Source organism: Delphinus delphis, chromosome 3 (genome assembly GCF_949987515.2).
Source record: "Delphinus delphis chromosome 3, mDelDel1.2, whole genome shotgun sequence".
Lineage (NCBI taxonomy): Eukaryota > Metazoa > Chordata > Mammalia > Artiodactyla > Delphinidae > Delphinus > Delphinus delphis.
Genome location: NC_082685.1, coordinates 115,595,965 through 115,615,130, shown reverse-complemented (window position 1 = coordinate 115,615,130; position 19,166 = coordinate 115,595,965). Strand labels below are relative to the sequence as shown.

Below are 19,166 nucleotides of genomic sequence, written 5' to 3'. Positions count from 1 at the left end.
GTTTCCGGCCAAAAAACGTGCCGCACCGGTGAAGCTGTTGCAGGGAGGGACTTTCAGGTATTTTCCCGCCGCTGCTAGAGCCTTACTGCTCCAGTACTACAGAGACAGTGTCCCTTCGGCTACAGCTCTGGTTCACTAGCGCCAGGCCTCGGTCTCTCCCTCCGGCCACGCCTCCTCCTCCCCATCGTCCCGCCCACCGGGCTGGCCCCTGCGCACCAGGGCTGCGTGCGTCTCGGGACGCCATCACGTACGCCATCACGTGCGCCATCACGTGCGCCATCACGTCACCTTCGTGCGACACGTCTCGCCGTTCTGTTCGTGGCGTGTTTCGGCAGCTCCTTCCAGGATCCGCGTGAGCTTCCGCATGTTCTACCGCACAGTCCGGGGAGGGGGCTGGCGGAGTCCAAGAACTTCTCCTTGAGGCCGGGGAGTCTCGGCGGACCCTCCGGGCCCATCGGAGGTAGGTGAAGGGGGTCCCAATGCGGGTGGCCCAGACTCACATCGGGCCTTCCTTAGTATCTAGCATGCTCCTCTGGGGTTTCCCAGTCTCCGCGGAATAGCTAAACTCCTTAACCAGCCTCTCAGGATCCCCGCAATTTAGCTTCGACCTAGATTTTCCTCCTCTGCAGTCACGTCACGTCCACACCTACTGTCCACCGTCATTAGTCCCCGGAGTAAGCCACACTACTTTAGGCTGATTTCCATCTCTGTCTTTGCTTGTGAGGTTCCCGCAGTTTGCAGTGCCCACCCACGTTAAATGGTTAATTCGTTTTAATGTTAAACTTAAAGGCCCAGCTGAATTGCACACTTTGAATCTTTCTGGCAGCCGCCCAGTTACAGTTAAAAATCGCTTCTGAGCGCTCCGTGTTCTGTACGTTACTTATAGCATACATTTGGTATTCTGCATTGTGATGTAGTAGTACCTGTTTTTCATTTAGTCCCAGTTTCTCAGCCTCTAACCTCTCCCTGATCATTTTCTACCTATTCATTTTCACATCACTTGCATCCGTGCCTTTGCTCTGTCTGTCTTGCTTACCCTCCCCTGCCTCTAATGCTGTTCCTCACTTTAATCTGGCAAACCACTGTTCCTGTGCCTCACTTTTTCCTTCTAAAGCTTTAAACGATTTCTTTCAAGGCAGAGTTATGTACTCCTTTGCCTATACAGCTGACCCTTGAACACTGCGGGGGAGGGGTAGGTTTATGGGCCCCAACCTTCCCCTGAAGGATAACTTACAGTGGGCCCTCCATATGCGCGGTTCCTCTTTATCCAGGTTCCTCCACATGTTGGATTCTGCTTGTGCATTCAAAAAAACGGGAATTCTGTAGTACTGTAGTATTTATTGAAAAAAATCTGCCTCTAAGCGGACCCACGCGGTTCAAACCCGTGTTGTTCAAGGGTCAGCTCTGCGGTAGTAAGGGGCGAAGGCCCACAGGCTACATCTGGCCCAGTGTCTGTTTTGGGGTATTCAGTGAGCCAAGAATGATTTTTATAGATGAATATTTGCAATCTATTTGATGATAGGAAACACTAACTTTGAACCAGAGTAAGTGAAATGTTTTCCCCCTCCTCCAAAAAGTCCCATTCCTTTCATTCATAAACAAAATATTGAACTTATAATTATTTGGGGCGGTTTCCTTAGTAAAAAATTGGGACGTTTTTCTTTCATGCTATATAAATAACTACATAATATCCTCCATTTTGCCTGTTGGCCTGTGAAGCCTAAAATATTTATTATTTGTCCTTTTACAGAAAAACTTCGTGGACTTGTGCTCTATAGCAGTGTTCATACAATAGATACCACCTGTGACTTTAATTTTGTTTCCCATATAACCCAGCACAGTGCTTCCTTTCCTTCCACAAACATTCTTTGAGCACTTGTTTTTAATCTTTCAGATATGAAATGTTCAATTCAATGGGAAAAAGAGGTCATTACAAATGCAGTGTGATTATGTGCATTGACAGAAATACAGAGTCATGTAGGATTATAGAAGACAAGCCCCTGACCCAGCTTAGAAGGTGAGAGGTTTCTCGGAGGATGTGATCCTTGAGTTGAACTTTAAATGATAAATAGGAGGTAGGTAGAAAGAGGTCATTCCTGCCAGAGAGGACAAATGAAGAACAACATTGAGACAAGAAAGAGCATGGTGTGTTAAGGGAATAACGAGGGAAGCTGGAAAGGTAAGCAAGGGCAAGATCACAGAGGGCCTTACATGCCATGTAAAGGAGCTTGCACCTTCTTTTCTGGGCAGTGTTGGGCTTTGTAGCAAAAGCCAGATTTGCATGGTAGTTAGGTAACTCTGATGGCTATTTGGAAGGTAGGTAAGGGAATCAGGGAGACCTTTAGAAGAGAAGATGTGAATTAGAGCAGTGGAACTAGGTGGAGTGGACGTGATGGAGTTTAGAAAGATTTGGGAGGTAAAATGAGCTCTTGTTAACTATTTGGATGTTAGAAGTGAGAAGGAAGGACAAGTCAAGGCTGATTCCAGATGCCAGTTACCAGCTGAAATGAGGAATATTGGAGTACATGAAGGCACTGACCATGTCTGTTTCACTCACCATTGCACCCCAGTGCCTAAAACAGTGTGTCCTACACATTATGGGTACTTCAGTGAACAGAAAACTTTTAAAATCATTGATTGCCGTGTTTCATCAAAGCCTTTAAAATATGTCACACCTGTTTATTTTGGTGTTACTGATACGGTGTTTTCAGGCTTTTGGGAAAGATGAGTTGCACCACTGAATCATTCCTCTGATATAATTGAATCTCTGTTGCAACTGAATGGTTCTGGAAAGACATTTCGGCCTAATTACATGTCAGTTAAAGTTTTAATTAATTTTTATTGTGTCACTTTAATTTAGAATTTAATTTCAGAATTGCTTTGTTCTTGTTTTCTTTCTTACTGTTTAAACATTTTAAAATTAACTTAATTTTAAGCTTCTACATCAGAATATTAGATTTTTATTTTAAGCTTTTAAATTTAATTTTAATCTTCTGCATTAGAATATTAGCTTTGTTTTCTTTTCTTCTTGGCAATTTTAGGCTTTCAGGAAGTCAGGTCCCTAGATTATGTTCTTATAGATTAAATGTCATTTTAGGTTAATTTCAGGGAACATTTGTATTTGCAGTTTCACCTTAACATTTTCTGTTGTCAGTAAGTGAACATTCTAAGCCAGTGTGTTTCTAAATGCTTTGGCTACTGGGTGGCCGAACCAGATTTATTCCCAGGTGTTGTAAATTGGTCAGTTAGGTGTGGGAACATTTGTGTATAGCCTCTGCCTATAGCTGAGTAGATAGTACACTATGGTAGCCCTATCTGTATTCTTCCTGCTTCCTTTAGATTGTCCCTTCTGTATTGAAATTAAGTGGTTACTGATCACTAATCTATAAGCTACCATACAGCTTTCTGAAAAGATGCAGAGTGAAAATCATAACTATATACAGGTTTATGAATAATAATGTGTTTATAAAATGTTTTCTTTTTCAGACGTGAGGCAGAGTCGCTTTATTTCTAACACCAATTTCAAACTATTTACCCTTGGATAACAGTGCAATTCTATGAAAGTATGGCTGGTTATAAGCCTGTAGCGATCCAGGCATATCCTGTACTTGGTGAAAAAATCACCCAAGATACACTGTACTGGAACAACTATAAGGTAAGTATAGACAAAATTAAGGGAGGGAGGTGTTTTACATTTATGTCAATTTCTTCAGCATATTTTATACTTTGGATATGCTAATAGAGAACTAATAACTAAAAATAATCTATCAGCAGCTTATAGTTTGGGTGGAAAATTTGATATCTGATATTTTTTTCTTAGAGTTATATAAAAATAAAAATCCATATTCCTTAATCAGTTTAATCATAGAAGTTATCTAGCACAGAATGGATGATTAATCAATGCCAAATGAATTAAATAAATTTTAGAATTTGAATCTCATGAAGGAAGGGTTTTTTTTTCATTTTTCTTAATCTAAGGAGGAAGTGATGCAAAATTAATTCTTCTAGACTATATGTAAAGGCTAACAAATGATTTTTTTAAAAAAGCTGAACAACTAAACAGAAAAATGGGAAAAGATTGGGATTGGGAAGGTTATAGAAAAAGAAGTTTAAGTGGCCAATAAATATATTAAAAGAGCTTCAGCTTCACTCATAATTGAAGAAGTGCAAATTAAAACAATAATTGGATTTTAGATAATTTATTGGATAATAAAATTATTGGATAATAATTTGGATACTTTTTCATCTTATATCGGCACAAATGAAAAATTTTGATCATCGTTGCTACTTGAGGGAGGGACATTGGTGCAGACTTTCTGGAGGGCAATTCTGGCATTATCTATTATGATAAAAATACCTTTTGGTCTTGTAAGTTCCACAGCTTGGAACTTACTCAATGAATATACTCTCCAGAATTTGTGTGTAAAGTATGTTATCTTTATGTAGAAAGATGTTCATTGAAGTGTTATTTGTAATATTAGAAATCTCAGGGACTTCCTGGTGGCGCAGTGGTTAAAAATCCGCCTGCCAATGCAGGGGACACGGGTTCGAGCCCTGGTCCGGGAAGATCCCACATGCCACAGAGCAGCTAAGCCCGTGCGCTACAACTACTGAGGCTATGCTCTAGAGCCCGTGAGCCACAACTACTGAAGCCCGCACACCTAGAGCCCATGCTCCGCAACAAGAGAGGCCACCGCAATGAGAAGCCCACGCACTGCAACGAAGAGTAGCCCCCGCTCGCCGCAACTAGAGAAGGCCCGCACGCAGCAACAAAGACCCAACGCAGCCAAAAATAAATAAATAAATTTATTTTAAAAAAAAGAAATCTCAGAAAAACCTGTTTGTTAGTAGTGAACTGGTAAATTAAATTATGATGAATCTTATAATAACTTATGCAAAGTTATTAGCTAAGGTGTTAATAAGTGAAAAAAAGGCAAGGTGCAGAACAGCCTGTGTGGTATGATCTTTGTGCCAGTTAAAAAATACATGGTTAAATATGTGCTGGTTTAGGCATAACTTTTTCCTGGTAATAATCACAGAAAACTTCACAGCTAAAGAGAAAAAGTGGGGTGTGGCTTTTCAACCATATATTTATTCACTTTAATAGCCACAGAGATTGTCTGGATGATGGGATTTGGATCTTTTTTGCTTTCTTCATACTTCTCTATTAAATACAACCTAGTTACTAAGAACAAAAAGAAATTGTCAATAAGAAATTATATGCTTAAATATGTCTTACCAGTTGTAACTTTGTTAATACACTATTATTTTTCATTAAGACCCCTGTTCAGATCAAGGAGTTTGGTGCAGTGTCAAAAGTAGACTTTTCTCCACAGCCTCCGTATAATTATGCTGTCACAGCTTCTTCAAGGGTAAATATAATTTTTGTTTTTCTTTTATGTAGTTTATATTTACTACTGGTCTTGAGCCATCTAGTAAAATACTGTGTTTGTGTTTTTTTTTTTTAATACTGTGTTTTTTATCTTCTTGTAGATTCACATTTATGGCCGATACTCCCAAGAACCTATAAAAACCTTTTCACGATTTAAAGACACAGCATACTGTGCTACTTTTCGGCAGGATGGTAGACTGCTTGTGGCTGGCAGTGAAGATGGTGGCATTCAGCTTTTTGATATAAGTGGCAGGGCTCCCCTCAGGCAGTTTGAAGGCCATACTAAGTAAGAGACAGTTGTTTTAATTTTTTTTTATTGAGCTATAATTAACATGTTATATTAGTTTCAGGGGTACAGCATAATGATTCACTATATGTATATATTGTGAAACGATCACGATAAATTGAGTTAACATCTGTCACCATACAGTTACAGATAGTTGGTTTTTATGTGTTTTTGTTTTGTTTTGTATTATTGTAAGCTCTACTGGTTTTACAGGCTTTGAAAAAAACAGAGTTCTGTGAAGATTATGTACCGTCACGGACTTTATTTTCTGGTTGTTCTAAGACAGTGCTTAACTTGGTTCAGTCCTTTGGTCCAGTTTGATGGGGCTCATGAATTTCCTAGAATTGTATGTGACATTTTAGGAAATGTGTGGTTATCTATGGAGATGTCCTGTAGCTTTCGTTAACTTCTCAGTGAGTTCTGTGACGCCGTTGAGGTTATAAACTGCTGATCTAAAGGCAACCTCACAACTATTAATGAGAACTCTAAAGGCTTGGACTATATTAGAGGTTGTTATTTTGAAATCAAGTTGGATTTTTTTCTACTTGGATTTGGTGTTTTGCCCCTTTATAAATTAAATGGCTAGGGACAGTTTTATATCTTTCAGGATTACCAATGTCGTCACTGAAATTTGCTGTTGATTTTAAATCTCAAAAGCATTTTTTATATTATCAGGATAGTCTTAGTCCATCAGTGAAACATTTTAAATATAACAAGTTCACTTAATATGATCCTACTTAGTGACAAGTGTCCTTAGAATTTTTTAAGAACTACCCATTTTGAAATTTTTCAGATTAAAGTACCTTTGTGCCAACATTTAGAACATTTACTTTCTGTTGACGTGCTAAGTAGAAATGTTAACTTATTAGAAAATATAATTTTAAGGCTACTGTTTAATATTCTTATTAACTTCATAGTACTAGGGGTATATAAATTTTAAATTGGCTTGGGGACAAATACCTGTTTTAAAGATTTTCTTATTCTCTCATGATTTCTCCCTACAATTACTGAAACTGAGCTGCTTTTTTTTCGTTATTTTGGGAAGAAGGGTGTTTGATGTCAGAAGGTGCCAGAAATAATTTTTCCTTGCTTTTTAATATACTGATCCTTGATCTTTCAGAGCAGTTCATACAGTAGATTTTACAGCTGACAAATATCATGTGGTCTCTGGGGCTGATGATTATACAGTTAAATTATGGGATATTCCAAACTCCAAAGAAATTCTGACATTCAAAGAACATTCTGATTATGTGAGGTGTGGATGTGCTAGCAAACTGAACCCAGATCTCTTTGTAACAGGTTGGTGAAATCTTTTTCTTCCCTCCTGAAGTTGGTAATTTTATTGATATACTTTAATATTGCTTTGGGACTCTTTTGAGGTAGAGGAGTTTTGTTTTTTGTTTTTTAAACATCTTTATGGGAGTATAATTGCTTTATAATGGTGTGTTAGCTTCTGCTGTATAACAAAGTGAATCAGCTATACATATTCGTATATTCCCATTTCTCCTCCTTCTTGCGTCTCCCTGCCACCCTCCCTATCCCACCCCTCTAGGTGGACACAAAACACGGAGCTGATCTCCCTATGCTATGCAGCTGCTTCCCACTAGCTATCTGTTTTACATTTGGCAGTGTATATATGTCCATGCTACTCTTATTTCGTCCCAGCTTACCCTGGGATAGAGGAGTTTTAAAAAGTTTTATAAAAAAATATGTCTCTGTTTATCCAATTGTTTTATTTTCTTTTTCTCCTGGGGATTTTTTTTTTTATGAAGTAAGCTTTTTTATTTTAAGTTTATTGCTCAGACTTAAGGCAAGGGTTTTTTTTGTTTTGTTTTATGGCTGCATTGTGTCTTCGTTGCTGTGGGCCAGCTTTCTCTAGTTGCGGCGAGTGGGGGCTACCCTTCGTTGCGGTGTGCGGGTTTCTCACTGCCGTGGCCTCTGTTGTTGCAGAGCACAGGCACTAGGCATGTGGGCTTCAGTAGTTGTGGCACACAGGCTCAGTAGTGGCTTGCGGGCTCTAGAGTGCAGGCTCAGTAGTTGTGGTGCATGGGCTTAGTTGCTCCACGGCATGTGGGATCTTCCCGGACCAGGGGTTGAACCCGTGTCCCCTGCACTGGCAGGGGGATTCTTAACCACTGCGCCACCAGGGAAGTCCCTGGGGATTGTTCTTATCATCCTCCAGATGTGTTTGGAAACATCTGTACTCTGGTTTTCACAGGTTCTCCAGTAGCCAAGAAACAGAGATAGTGCAGTCCAGTCTTAATGGGTGCCTGTGCAAAGATTCCCAGGTGACTCAGTAGTGACAGTAGTCTGAAGATAGGAATCATTTAAGATTCTGTGTAGGTTAGTGCTTCAGAAACAGTCAGTGGTACCAGAGGGTTTGGAAGTACTGTGTCTTCATGAGTATACATATGTCTTTTTAAAATTTCATCTATGCTGCTTCTTCCTTTAAAGTTTATGTTTGATTATGCACACACACACGTATAATTTTTGTTATTTTGAGTAGTGAAACTCACATAGTACAAAAATTGACATTTTAGGGTCATATGATCACACTGTGAAGATGTTTGATGCACGAACAAACCAGAGTGTTATCTCTGTTGATCATGGACAGCCAGTGGAGAGTGTCCTGCTTTTTCCCTCTGGAGGTCTTCTGGTATCAGCAGGTATTTCTTTTAAAAATTGCTTTCACCAATATTGTTTGTCTTGAGTCAGATATTTCTTTATTAGTTATTCTTTATAATTTATCAGTGTGCACTTGAAATGCATGTCTCAGTTTTTGCTCAGACAGTTGATAAGTGGCACAGGCAAGCAATTTTCATTTATTGAGTAGCTAATATGAGCCAGGCACTATGCTATTATAAACGTATTACCTCCAGTCCCCTAGGTGAGCCTACAAGATAGTTTTCCCTCTATTTTGCAAAAGAAAATAAATAAAAGTTTTAAGTAATTTGTCCAAGACAAAGTGGTAAGTGGCAGATCTGAAATCTCAGAACTTGAGAGCCTTCATTGTGTACTTAATCTAAAAATCCAGGTCGTACTCCTGCTGTTGTTCTTACGTAAGAGATCTGCGGCAGCTTTTGAAAACACAGGTTCTTTCAGATCTAGAATCAGGCTTATCTCTTTTTATGTGACTCTTGATTGAAGTGGCCTTACCCAGCAAATAGCTGATAGTGCTGGAGGAGAAGATAACGTGGAGTCAAAGGGGCCTTGATACATTTTTTATCAAGTTGGAACTGAGGTGCATTTAAAAAATTATAATGGAAGAAGTAAATTGTCTTTTTCCATTTGTTAAGTCAAAATTAATGTGTTGACATTAGAAGAATACGTAGGTAGTGTGTAGCTTTGTTTTGTTTTGTTTTTTGCTTAATTCTAAAATCCAAATAGAAGTTATCCTGTTTTATACTCCTTTCCCCAGTACCTATTTGATTTCAAAGTAAGTTGATAATATTGTCAGAGTTACCTATTTGTCTTGCTGTTATTTTGAGAAATGGAAGTACATACAAGTTGAACAGGGAGAGTGGATGCCTGTATGCTAATCTCTGTCGTGTCAGTAGCTAATTGTGTGGCCTTGGGCAATCCTTTAACCAATATAGACCTTGAAAATGAGAGGTTGGGCCAGATCAGTGGTTTCAAACTGTGATCTCTCTCATGAGCTGCTACATGTAGGGAGACAGGGACTGCAAATTGGGTTCCAGGCGCTTCTACATAGTCAGGATAAGTAAGAACTTCATCCCCTCCCACCCCCAGCCCCCCAGCCTCTTTTTCCATTTTACCTACTAGACTTTTGCTTAATATTTCATTGAAAGAAAAGATGCCATAATAAAAAAATTCTTTTTAAACCCCTGGATTAAATTGCCTTTAAAGATGCTTCCAATTCTTAGAGTAAAAGTTATAGAGTTTTTCAGTTTTGTTGGGATTCACAGAATTTTTAGGAAATGAAATCTATGTTATTCTTTTCCATGGTTATACAGAATTCCTTTTGTAGAATTATTTTAATCTTGTTAAAATAAAATCTTTCTTAATTATACTTCTTATTTTGCCAGGCAGTTCTGTGTACTTTACAAATATGAAATTATTTAATCATCATAACAGGTTTTTGTGAGGTAGGAACTGTAATTATTATCAGCCACGTACCCAGTAAATAGTAAACCCAGCACTGAAACCAGGCAGTCTGGCTCTGGAATCCCTCCACTCCATGCTGTGGAGTGTCCAGTGAAGAGTGCTTTTCAGATCCTTTCATAATCAAACTAATGATTATTTCTTTTTATAGGAGGTCGTTATGTTAAAGTCTGGGACATGCTAAAAGGAGGACAGTTGCTAGTGTCTTTGAAAAATCATCATAAAACTGTGACGTGCTTATGTCTGAGCAGCTCTGGACAGAGGTTACTTTCTGGCTCACTGGATAGGTTAGCATTTTAATTTTCTTTTTGGATCATTCTTAATGTACACATGTTTACTGCTTGAGGAAATGAGTTATTTCTGCAGTATTTGTGATAGAATAAATATTCTACCAAATGATTTCCATGAAAAAAAAATCTATTGAGCTGAAAATAGTTTTGACATTTCATTTACATATAGCAAACTTATTTTCTCCCTTGAGGTAATTTATTGATTTATATACTTGAGGAATTTTATTGAACCATGTGAACGTTAATCTTTTAAAATAATTTCTATTATTCTGTAGTTTTCTTTTAAAATCATTGTATGTTTGTATATTTTGAAATATTTATAATGAGTATGTGTATATATATTCTAGCTTGTATTCTTTAAAATTTAAAACTTCATGTAAAAATTTCTATACATTAATGTATAGAAATACATATTTCTAAATATTACTATTTTCAGTAGGTATTAGTGTTTCGTTAATGTTCTAGAACAGTGCTGTACAATAGAAATATAATGTGAGCTACATATGTAATTTTAAGTGTTTCACCAGTCATGTTTAAAAGCTAAAAGGTACTAGGTAAAATTAATTTAATAAGTTATTTACTCTAAAATATTATTTCAGTATGTATTCAATGTAAAAATTATTAATGATAGACTAGAAGCAAGTTCAGCATCGAATACATGCCCTTAATACAGTAGTAATACTTTACAGTTAAAGTGAAATAAATATACTTGTGTTTAACAGAAAAATATTTTATACTGCCTCAGTTTTAAAATTTAAGTTGAGTAAAATTAAGTAAAATAAAAAATTCCCTTCTTTTTCACTGACCACATTTTAAGTGCTCATTAGCCACATGTGGCTAGAATGATGGCCCAGTTCTAGAATTTCCTTATATTTATCTATTGTTGGTCATTTTATTTCCATATTTCCCTTTTTCACTGATATGGAAAGCCTTGGTTTTTCAGCATGTTTATTAAAAAGTATACATATTTTAAAAGCTAGAAAATATTTCTAATACAGAGGAACTTACTATGTAAATATATAGCAGATTCTCTGCAATAGTGTTACTAGGCAATTTGGGACTTGATTTTTAGATGTGTCCCTCAAAAGCTAGGTATAAGTTGGCTCTATTCATAGTAGTTCTCAACCCAGAGTGATTTTTGTCCTCCAGCGGGCTATTTGGCACTATCTGCGGACATTTTTGGTTGTTGTCACAACTTGGGGGTGTAGTGCTGTTGGTATGCAGTGAGTAGAGGCCAAGGATGCTGCTAAACATCTTGCGGTGCACAGAACAGCCACCATTTCAAAGAATTATCCTGCCCGAAATGTTGATAATGCTGAATGAAGCTGAGAAACCCTGCTCTTTCCAGTGAACATTCATGTTGCTTTTTCTTTACTTTCAAGTTTCATTTTCAGGAGACAGTGGTCTATCCTTCTGGTGGCTGGTTGAAGTCTTTATGCAAGCATAACAATAAACCGTTCATTTTTAAAAGAGATCCAGTGATGAATTAGTTTGTAACTAATATTATTAATTGTTTTTCTTCATTGTTGTATAAGTTTTAATATTCATATATTGAATTTCAAAAAATAGAAATTTTACCTTTTATGCTCATTTCCAAGATGATTTGTGACAAAGCTTTCTTTTTCATTAGGAAGGTGAAAGTATATAGCACAAGTTCCTATAAAGTAGTCCACAGTTTTGATTATGCAGCTTCAATTTTGAGTCTTGCACTTGCAGTAAGTACTTTTAGCTCTTTTTAAAGCTTTCACTAACCTTGCCTGTTAAATGAAACTAAAATGGAATATTAGGGTTTATCTTTTATTTGTACAAGTATTATTTTCTTCTCACCCCATTAGATAATTGCTAGAACATGTAACTTGTCTCAGTAACTAGGCATGAATTCAGATTTAGGTCCCACTCACTGCATAGCTTGAAACTAACTACACTATTGTAGGCATTGTTAACACTAAGGACAGGACCTGGAAAGCAGATAAATCTCTCTTCAGTATATTTACCCCAAGGGTTAAATACTCCAGAAAGTCAAGTTGGCTCTCTGAGCAAAGAAAAGGAGAATAGGGGGCAACACAATGAAATGATTTCTCCTTTTCTTTGTTAACTGCTCCTTCTGGAATGTTCATTGTCAAGTTTCATGAGCCATTGAGGAGGAATAGATTTGAATACATTATATAGAAATTGGGAGGGGAAAAGTTATTATAAAATATTTTCTTGACAAGATTGTGGAAAGTCATGCTACCGCATCATTCTGTTTCTAGGAAGAGGATGTGGGAAAAAAATTATTTTGGAAGTTTCTTAAGATGTCATTAACTGTATTATTATACAAACTGCCAGTGATAATTTCCAAGTATAATTAAAAGTTCTGTCAATATAATAGTATCTTGGAGGAAAAAAATGATTTTATTCTAACTTTTTGTTGGAGTATCTATATCTGAATGGAACTCTTGTTGAAAGTATGGATAAGTGGCAAACACATTATAAATGGTATTTTGAAGAAAAAGTAAGATGAATTATGAGTTAGGAATATACTAACTTATTTTTCTAATTGCTGTTAGCATGAAGATGAGGCAATAGTTGTAGGAATGACCAATGGAATACTGAGTGTTAAACATCGGAAATCTGAAGCAAAGAAGGATTCTCTTCCCAGGAGAAGAAGGCCTGCATATCGAACTTTTATTAAAGGAAAAAACTATATGAAACAACAGGTATTTATATATTTTGTGTAATTTGTTAGAGTATCCAACCTCATCCCTGCGCATTACTGGAAAGTGTAGTTCACATGGCATTTAGCTTCATTTTGCTTTTCTCTACCTCATTTATCTCCACATTGCTAGATTGGGGACATTAAATTAATAAGTAATGGGAAGTAAGAACTGTACTTCTTAATGCCCTGAATCATAACAATGCTGTGGTGCTCAGAACAGTGTCTTTCCCATGCTATCTGATTTGATCTTGTAAACAACCCTGAAAAAGAGTAGAGCCAATAATATCTCCATTTGGCATCTGAAGATGGAGAAGATGGAGATATAAGGAAGTTGTGTTGATCCAGGATTTCTTTACTGGGACTAGATGGCAGTTTCTCTGATTCTTGTTTTCTCTTTCTGCTGAATCACTGCTTGCTATGTAAAGAGAATTGCAGTGAGTAATGTTTGCCCAGAACGGAGGTATCGTGTATGTATCGTAAGTTAAAGTCATAGGACACTAAGAACACAGTGATGTGGCAGATTATTCCATTTTCATTTAATCGACAATATGGGCATATGACCATTTTTTATGATACAGTTCAAGGACACCACAGAACTATGAAAAAATACCACTACGAAGAAGTTTATTTTGAATGAAGCTCTAAAAGGATATTTGATTTTTCTCTGTAAATTTACTTTTCAATGCAGGATGACATTTTGATCAACAGACCATCAAAGAAACACCTAGAATTGTATGACAGGGATCTGAAAAACTTCCGGATCTCTAAGGCACTTGACAGAGTCCTTGAGGTGAATGAGGAATGTGTGTGTGTGTGTGTATTTTTTTAAAATTTTATTTATATTCTTTCTACTTCAAAACAGTGGATGTAATTTGTGACACACACATATAAATAGGTTGCTAAAATCATATTGAATATGAATACCCATACTATAGAAAGATGCAGAAACTTAGGCTATGAATATATACTAGAGTTGAATATAAATGTATATTCCAGTTTCCTAGAAGCAAGGTAAAAAGGATAATGGATTGAATTTCATAATTGCTATTATCAGATAAATGAAACATATATATCTATATTTTAGAAAAAATACACAACGTTTTTTTTCACACTATAGTACAGAGAAATTTATCATGAGTTGTTTTTAGTTGGAACACGAAGAAAAATATAGGAATCATGTGATAGTCTTTATGTCATTAGAAGATGCAGAAATATTCTCAAGCATAGGATTATGTATTAACCCTCTGTAAAAGCCAAAGACATAATAATAAATACCCACAACTTCTGTAGTGTCATTTCAACAAATAGGTAACCAAATACAATTCAAGTAAGAATTCACTTACAATAGAATATAGCTAAAAACCAATTTAGAGCAATGATGGTTAACTTGGTCCATAGATTTCTTCTCTCAAATACCAGTTGTGTCAACTGAGTTTTAATAAGGGCTGGATGGTGATCAATTTTATTTTATTTTATTTTATTAATTTATTTTTTTAACATCTTTATTAGAGTATAATTGTTTTACAATGGTGTGTTAGTTTCTGCTTTATAACAAAGTGAATCAGCTATACATATACATATATCCCCGTATCTCCTCCCTCTTGTGTCTCCCTCCCTCCCACCCTCCCTATCCCACCCCTCTAGGTGGTCACAAAGCACCGAGCTGATCTCCCTATGCTGTGCGGTTGCCTCCCACTAGCTATCTGTTTTACATTTGGTAGTGTATATATGTCCATGCCACTCTCTCACTTTGTCCCAGCTTACCCTTCCCCCTACCCGTGTCCTCAAGTCCATTCTCTGTGTCTGCGTCTTTATTCCTATCCTGCCCCTAGGTTCTTCAGAACTATCTTTTTTTAGATTCCATATATAGGTGTTAGCATACGGTATTTGTTTTTCTCTTTCTGACTTTCTTCACTCTGTATGACAGACTCTGGGTCCATCCACCTCACTACAGATTGTGTGTGAATTTTTTATTAAGACTTTTTTTTAGAGCAGTTCTAGGTTCACAGCACAGTTGAGGGGAAGGTACAGAGATTTCCCATATACTACCTGCCCCACACATGCATAGCCTCCCCCCTTATCAACATCCCCACCAGAGTGGTGCATTTGTTACAATTGATGTATCTACAAGGAGCTTATTTTTAAAAGAATCATTTTGTTTCTTGCCTTGTCATTACCATGACTCAAAACTGGGAAGAAAAAAACCTGTTTAAATTTGGTAATTGTTAGTGAGTTCCAAGACTATGATTTTTTTTCTTGTACTGTCTTGTCTGCTCATGTTGACTCTGAAAAATTTTCTAGCCCAGTTGTGCAATAAAGACGCCTGAGATTACAGTTTCCATCATAAAGGAGCTAAACCGAAGAGGAGTCCTTGCAAATGCCCTTGCAGGTCGAGATGAAAAGGAAATCAGTCGTGTTCTTAATTTTTTGATAAGGTATGTTTTATGTCTATGAAGCGCATGTATTTCGCATCTGAAATTTTATCTCCAAATTTACTTTTAGTTTGAGCTTTGTAAAGAACTGACAGAACAGTTTAGTAAATCTATTTTAAGGATTTTTTTTCTTTAAGTTTCCAGGTTTCAGTAAACAGAATTTTTGCTTTGTAGGAATCTGTCCCAGCCAAGATTTGCCCCTGTTTTGATTAATGCTGCTGAAATAATTATTGGTAAGTAGCTGTTAAAACCTGAAAAATTGTAGCATACTTGCAAAAGTAGAGATGTCAAATAATGAAATCAAATAGATTGATATACCTTGTCTTTATCAGTTCTCCAGTGAAGACTTCATGGAGAAAACAAACAGTAGTAGTAAATCAGTGCATTTTAAAGTGGGAGTAAAATGTTTACAATGGATTGGCTTTCAGTTGCTGGCACCAGGGTTATTATAATTTAAAAAGTTTTTTCCTTAAATACCTCCAATGACCATGACTAATTTTTTTTTTTTTTTTCAACGAGAACAAACTATTTTCAAGAACAGAAAAAAATCTCTAGTGCTGAAAAATATAATAAAAAGCAGCCCTCTCACTGTCGTGGCCTCTCCCGTTGCGGAGCACAGGCTCCGGACACGCAGGCTCAGCGGCCATGGCTCACGGGTCCAGCCGCTCCGCGGCATGTGGGATCCTCCCGGACCGGGGCACGAACCCATGTCCCCTGCATGGGCAGGTGGACTCTCAACCACTGCGCCACCAGGGAAGCCCCCACGACTAATTTTTAATGGGAAAATGAAAATAAGTCAGAACCTTAACACTGTACTTTCTTTACTTATTTCTTTTTGAAATACGTTTTTCAAATGGATTGTTTACTTTATGTAAAACATAAGTTGTAAAATAAGTACAGATTTTTCAATGTCTTTTATACTTAATATTTTTGTACTTTTTCTAAATATTGTTGTTCATGTATTGTTTAGAAAGATGTTTCTAGTAAATGTGTTTCCTCTCTCTCTTTCTAGATATATATCTACCTGTGATTGGTCAGTCACCTGTAGTTGATAAAAAGTTTTTGTTACTTCAAGGACTTGTAGAAAAAGAGATTGATTACCAAAGAGAACTACTAGAAACCTTGGGGATGATGGATATGCTTTTTGCTACCATGACAAGGAAAGAAAGCACTTCTTTGTTGCAGCATAATACATCTGATGGATTTCTAGAGAACAAGAAGATTGAATCATAGTGTGTGCTTAACAAGACACATAAGAACTCCTAACTTGGAATAGATTTGATGCGGTTGACTACTGGGAGGAGACTCTGTTTGATACATTAAAAAAATTTACAGAAGCAATTTTTTGGAAGAGACTGGGATAACTGTGCTTGGAAAATAAGAACCTGTTTTTAATCATGGTTTTCCATGTGCTATTTTGAATTATCTCCTGGCATCTTTAGCTGGAAGATGTTTTGGTCATAGTGTATGTCCATCTTGGACAAATTGACATTAATTTTTTTTTTTTTTTTTTTTCGGTATGCGGGCCTCTCACTGTTGTGGCCTCTCCTGTTGCGGAGCACAGGCTCTGGACGCGCAGGCTCAGCGGCCATGGCTCATGGGCCCAGCCGCTCTGCGGCATGTGGGATCTTCCCGGACCAGGGCACGAACCCGTGTCCCCTGCATTGACAGGCGGACTCTCAACCACTGCGCCACCAGGGAAGCCCGACATTAATTTTACTACAGCAGAGTTCTGTTTCAGCATTTGAGTAGGCATTCAGAACTCTGGAGAGAGTTTCAACTAGGAATACTGTCAAAGGAACAGGGCTTTACTTTCCCCTTCTATCCTGGAAAAACAACAACAAAAAAACAAATGGCAACAACAAATAAATTCTTTCTTCACTCTAATCGGGGCACTTGGGATTCCCAAGCCCCAGCCGAGTTTGCCTCCCTCTCCTTGATGCCATCCCTTATCCCAGGCCACGTGTTCCACCTAGCTGGTAATTGGGCTGTATCTGTTCCAAGTGTGGCAGATTAGTGGCCAACTCTGAATAATTGACCCTAGTTTGACCTGTATTCAGAGAGTGTGATGAGGCAGATTTGAATACTAAAAATTGTGCTCAGCAGCCCATGGTTCTTTTTCTTTCTGTAATCTTGACTGTGCTTCTCAGAGCAAGGTCTGCAGGTAGGCCTTACAGACCATGTTTTTCCTCTTCCCCAAATATGCAGCCTTTCTACCAGCTTTTCAACTTGCTTCAGGTCAGCAGAATGATAAAATTTGCCATGTCTCGTGATTAATAGCCTTTCAGCGTTTTTTATACATATTGATATATTTGGAGCTTATTTTGAAGCTACCTACCTCTGAAAACCATTTGATCTGTGTTTAGGTTTTTTTTTTTCCCCTCTATTCTTAACATCATTTTGTGTTTCAGAACCCCAAGCCAGAGTAGCTTGTTTTGGAAAATACTTGTGTTTTTAAAAATAAGTTCAATGTAATTCACATTTTTTTATAAAGAAATTCATATTTTCTTTTTGGCTTTCTGAGATGTTTCAATTCCTGATGGATAGTCACTGGTTACTGATTCCTAGCACACTGATTTTACACTTGCTACCTTTTCCACCTTCCCCCAGTTCCTTAAGTAGTTAATTATCTGTAAGGAAGTGTCAGGCCAGAAGAATTCTTAAAGGAAGATTTTGTAATTGCAGTCTCCTCTTAAAATTTCAGTTCTGTGAATTCATATATATATATATATTTTTTTTTTTTTTTCGGTGCGCGGGCCTCTCACTGCTGTGGCCTCTCCCGTTGTGGAGCACAGGCTCCGGACGCGCAGGCTCAGCGGCCATGGCTCACGGGCCCAGCCGCTCCGCGGCATGTGGGATCCTCCCGGACCGGGGCACGAACCCGTATCCACTGCATCGGCAAGCGGACTCTCAACCACTGCGCCACCAGGGAAGCCCTCAGATATATTTTTTTAAAGCAGAAAAAAATATTCCTGTGTTCTGATGAGGACATACGCTCAAACAGAGGGTCTGGTTTCCCCCTCATCAATTGATTTAAGTAATCATGAAGCCCAGTGGCTTATAAGAAACCAGGAGTTTGCTTCCCTGAGTAATTATGAGATTAGTCAAGGTTAGAAACTGTGTCTTCATGTTAAGAAGGGTTAATTTATTTAAATAAATTTAAAGCTTTTAAGAAAACGTAACTTCATAAATATGCTGATTGGATACTATCAATAGTAAGAATGAAAGGTTAAAGATTCTACCAAAAAACTGCCATGAACTCACAGGTGACAAGGGTTTTCCTGTACATTATTTTACTTGATTCTCACCGCAACCATCCAAGGTTGGTATTCTCATTTATCATTGAATTTACTACAGTAGTTAATTCACCCTTGAATTCCCCCAAGCTTGAGTCCCTCATGCCAGCACCCTGAACTGGCCTGCCTGCTGGGGCCCAAACCACTCATTCCCTTTAACAAAACTTCACAGAGTGCTGCCGTTTTTAGATGAAATATGTAACGATTACAAATTTTCTAAAAGGTTAGGAAACAATTCCCATAGCCATCAATACTTCAGTGTTAAGTTCAGGAATAGTTTTTTATAGTCATTGGGACAAACTGTAGTATTTGCTATTTGAAGTAGTATTGGAACATACCTGGCATATTACAGTATGTAACACTGGCCTTCATTTCCAACTTAAAATGCCTAACAGATTTTTAGACTTGTAAATTTTAGTTGAAATGTATTTTAAGATCTTAGAAAGCCTGCAGAAATACTGAAATATGTCAGAGAACTTAGTCACTGTACATTTAATTTATTATATTTATAAGAGTTAAGTACTTGGGAAGGTTTTGCTTGTTGGGTCAAGCATTTGAAGTGCTATTTACAAGAAAATATCTTAAAAGTGTAAATGCTATTAAACTGTTTAAAGGACTTTGGGTTGTAAATGGGATTGTTTAAAGAAATT

The 19,166-nt window shown here is 37.4% G+C and overlaps 1 protein-coding gene across 4 annotated transcripts; it reads left to right on the top strand.

Moving 5' to 3' along the window:
* The first annotated feature begins 306 nt into the window (after nt 1-306).
* UTP15 (UTP15 small subunit processome component) lies at nt 307-17,736 on the top strand. 4 transcript variants are annotated; one of them, XM_060009324.1, is made up of 14 exons: nt 307-460; nt 1,895-2,017; nt 3,487-3,655; nt 5,337-5,372; nt 5,494-5,678; nt 6,799-6,977; nt 8,219-8,344; nt 9,952-10,087; nt 11,721-11,805; nt 12,640-12,789; nt 13,477-13,578; nt 15,090-15,223; nt 15,395-15,453; nt 16,233-17,736. In XM_060009324.1, the coding sequence occupies exons 3-14, from the start codon at nt 3,566-3,568 to the stop codon at nt 16,451-16,453; spliced, it is 1,503 nt and encodes a 500-aa protein (XP_059865307.1). In that variant the 5' UTR covers nt 307-460; nt 1,895-2,017; nt 3,487-3,565; the 3' UTR covers nt 16,454-17,736. The 4 variants fall into 4 exon arrangements, with proteins under 4 accessions (XP_059865307.1, XP_059865305.1, XP_059865306.1 ...); XM_060009322.1 differs by having other exon boundaries at nt 5,280-5,372; XM_060009323.1 differs by lacking the exon at nt 1,895-2,017 and having other exon boundaries at nt 5,280-5,372.
* The last annotated feature ends 1,430 nt before the right edge of the window (nt 17,737-19,166 follow it).

Coding starts and splice junctions, on each gene's coding strand:
- UTP15 (XM_060009323.1), top strand. CDS start 3,566: ATGGCTGGTTATAAGCCTGTAGCGATCCAGGCATATCCTGTACTTGGT. Junction 6,978..8,218: donor CCCAGATCTCTTTGTAACAG/GTTGGTGAAATC, acceptor TTGACATTTTAG/GGTCATATGATCACACTGTG. Junction 12,790..13,476: donor AAAACTATATGAAACAACAG/GTATTTATATAT, acceptor TTTTCAATGCAG/GATGACATTTTGATCAACAG.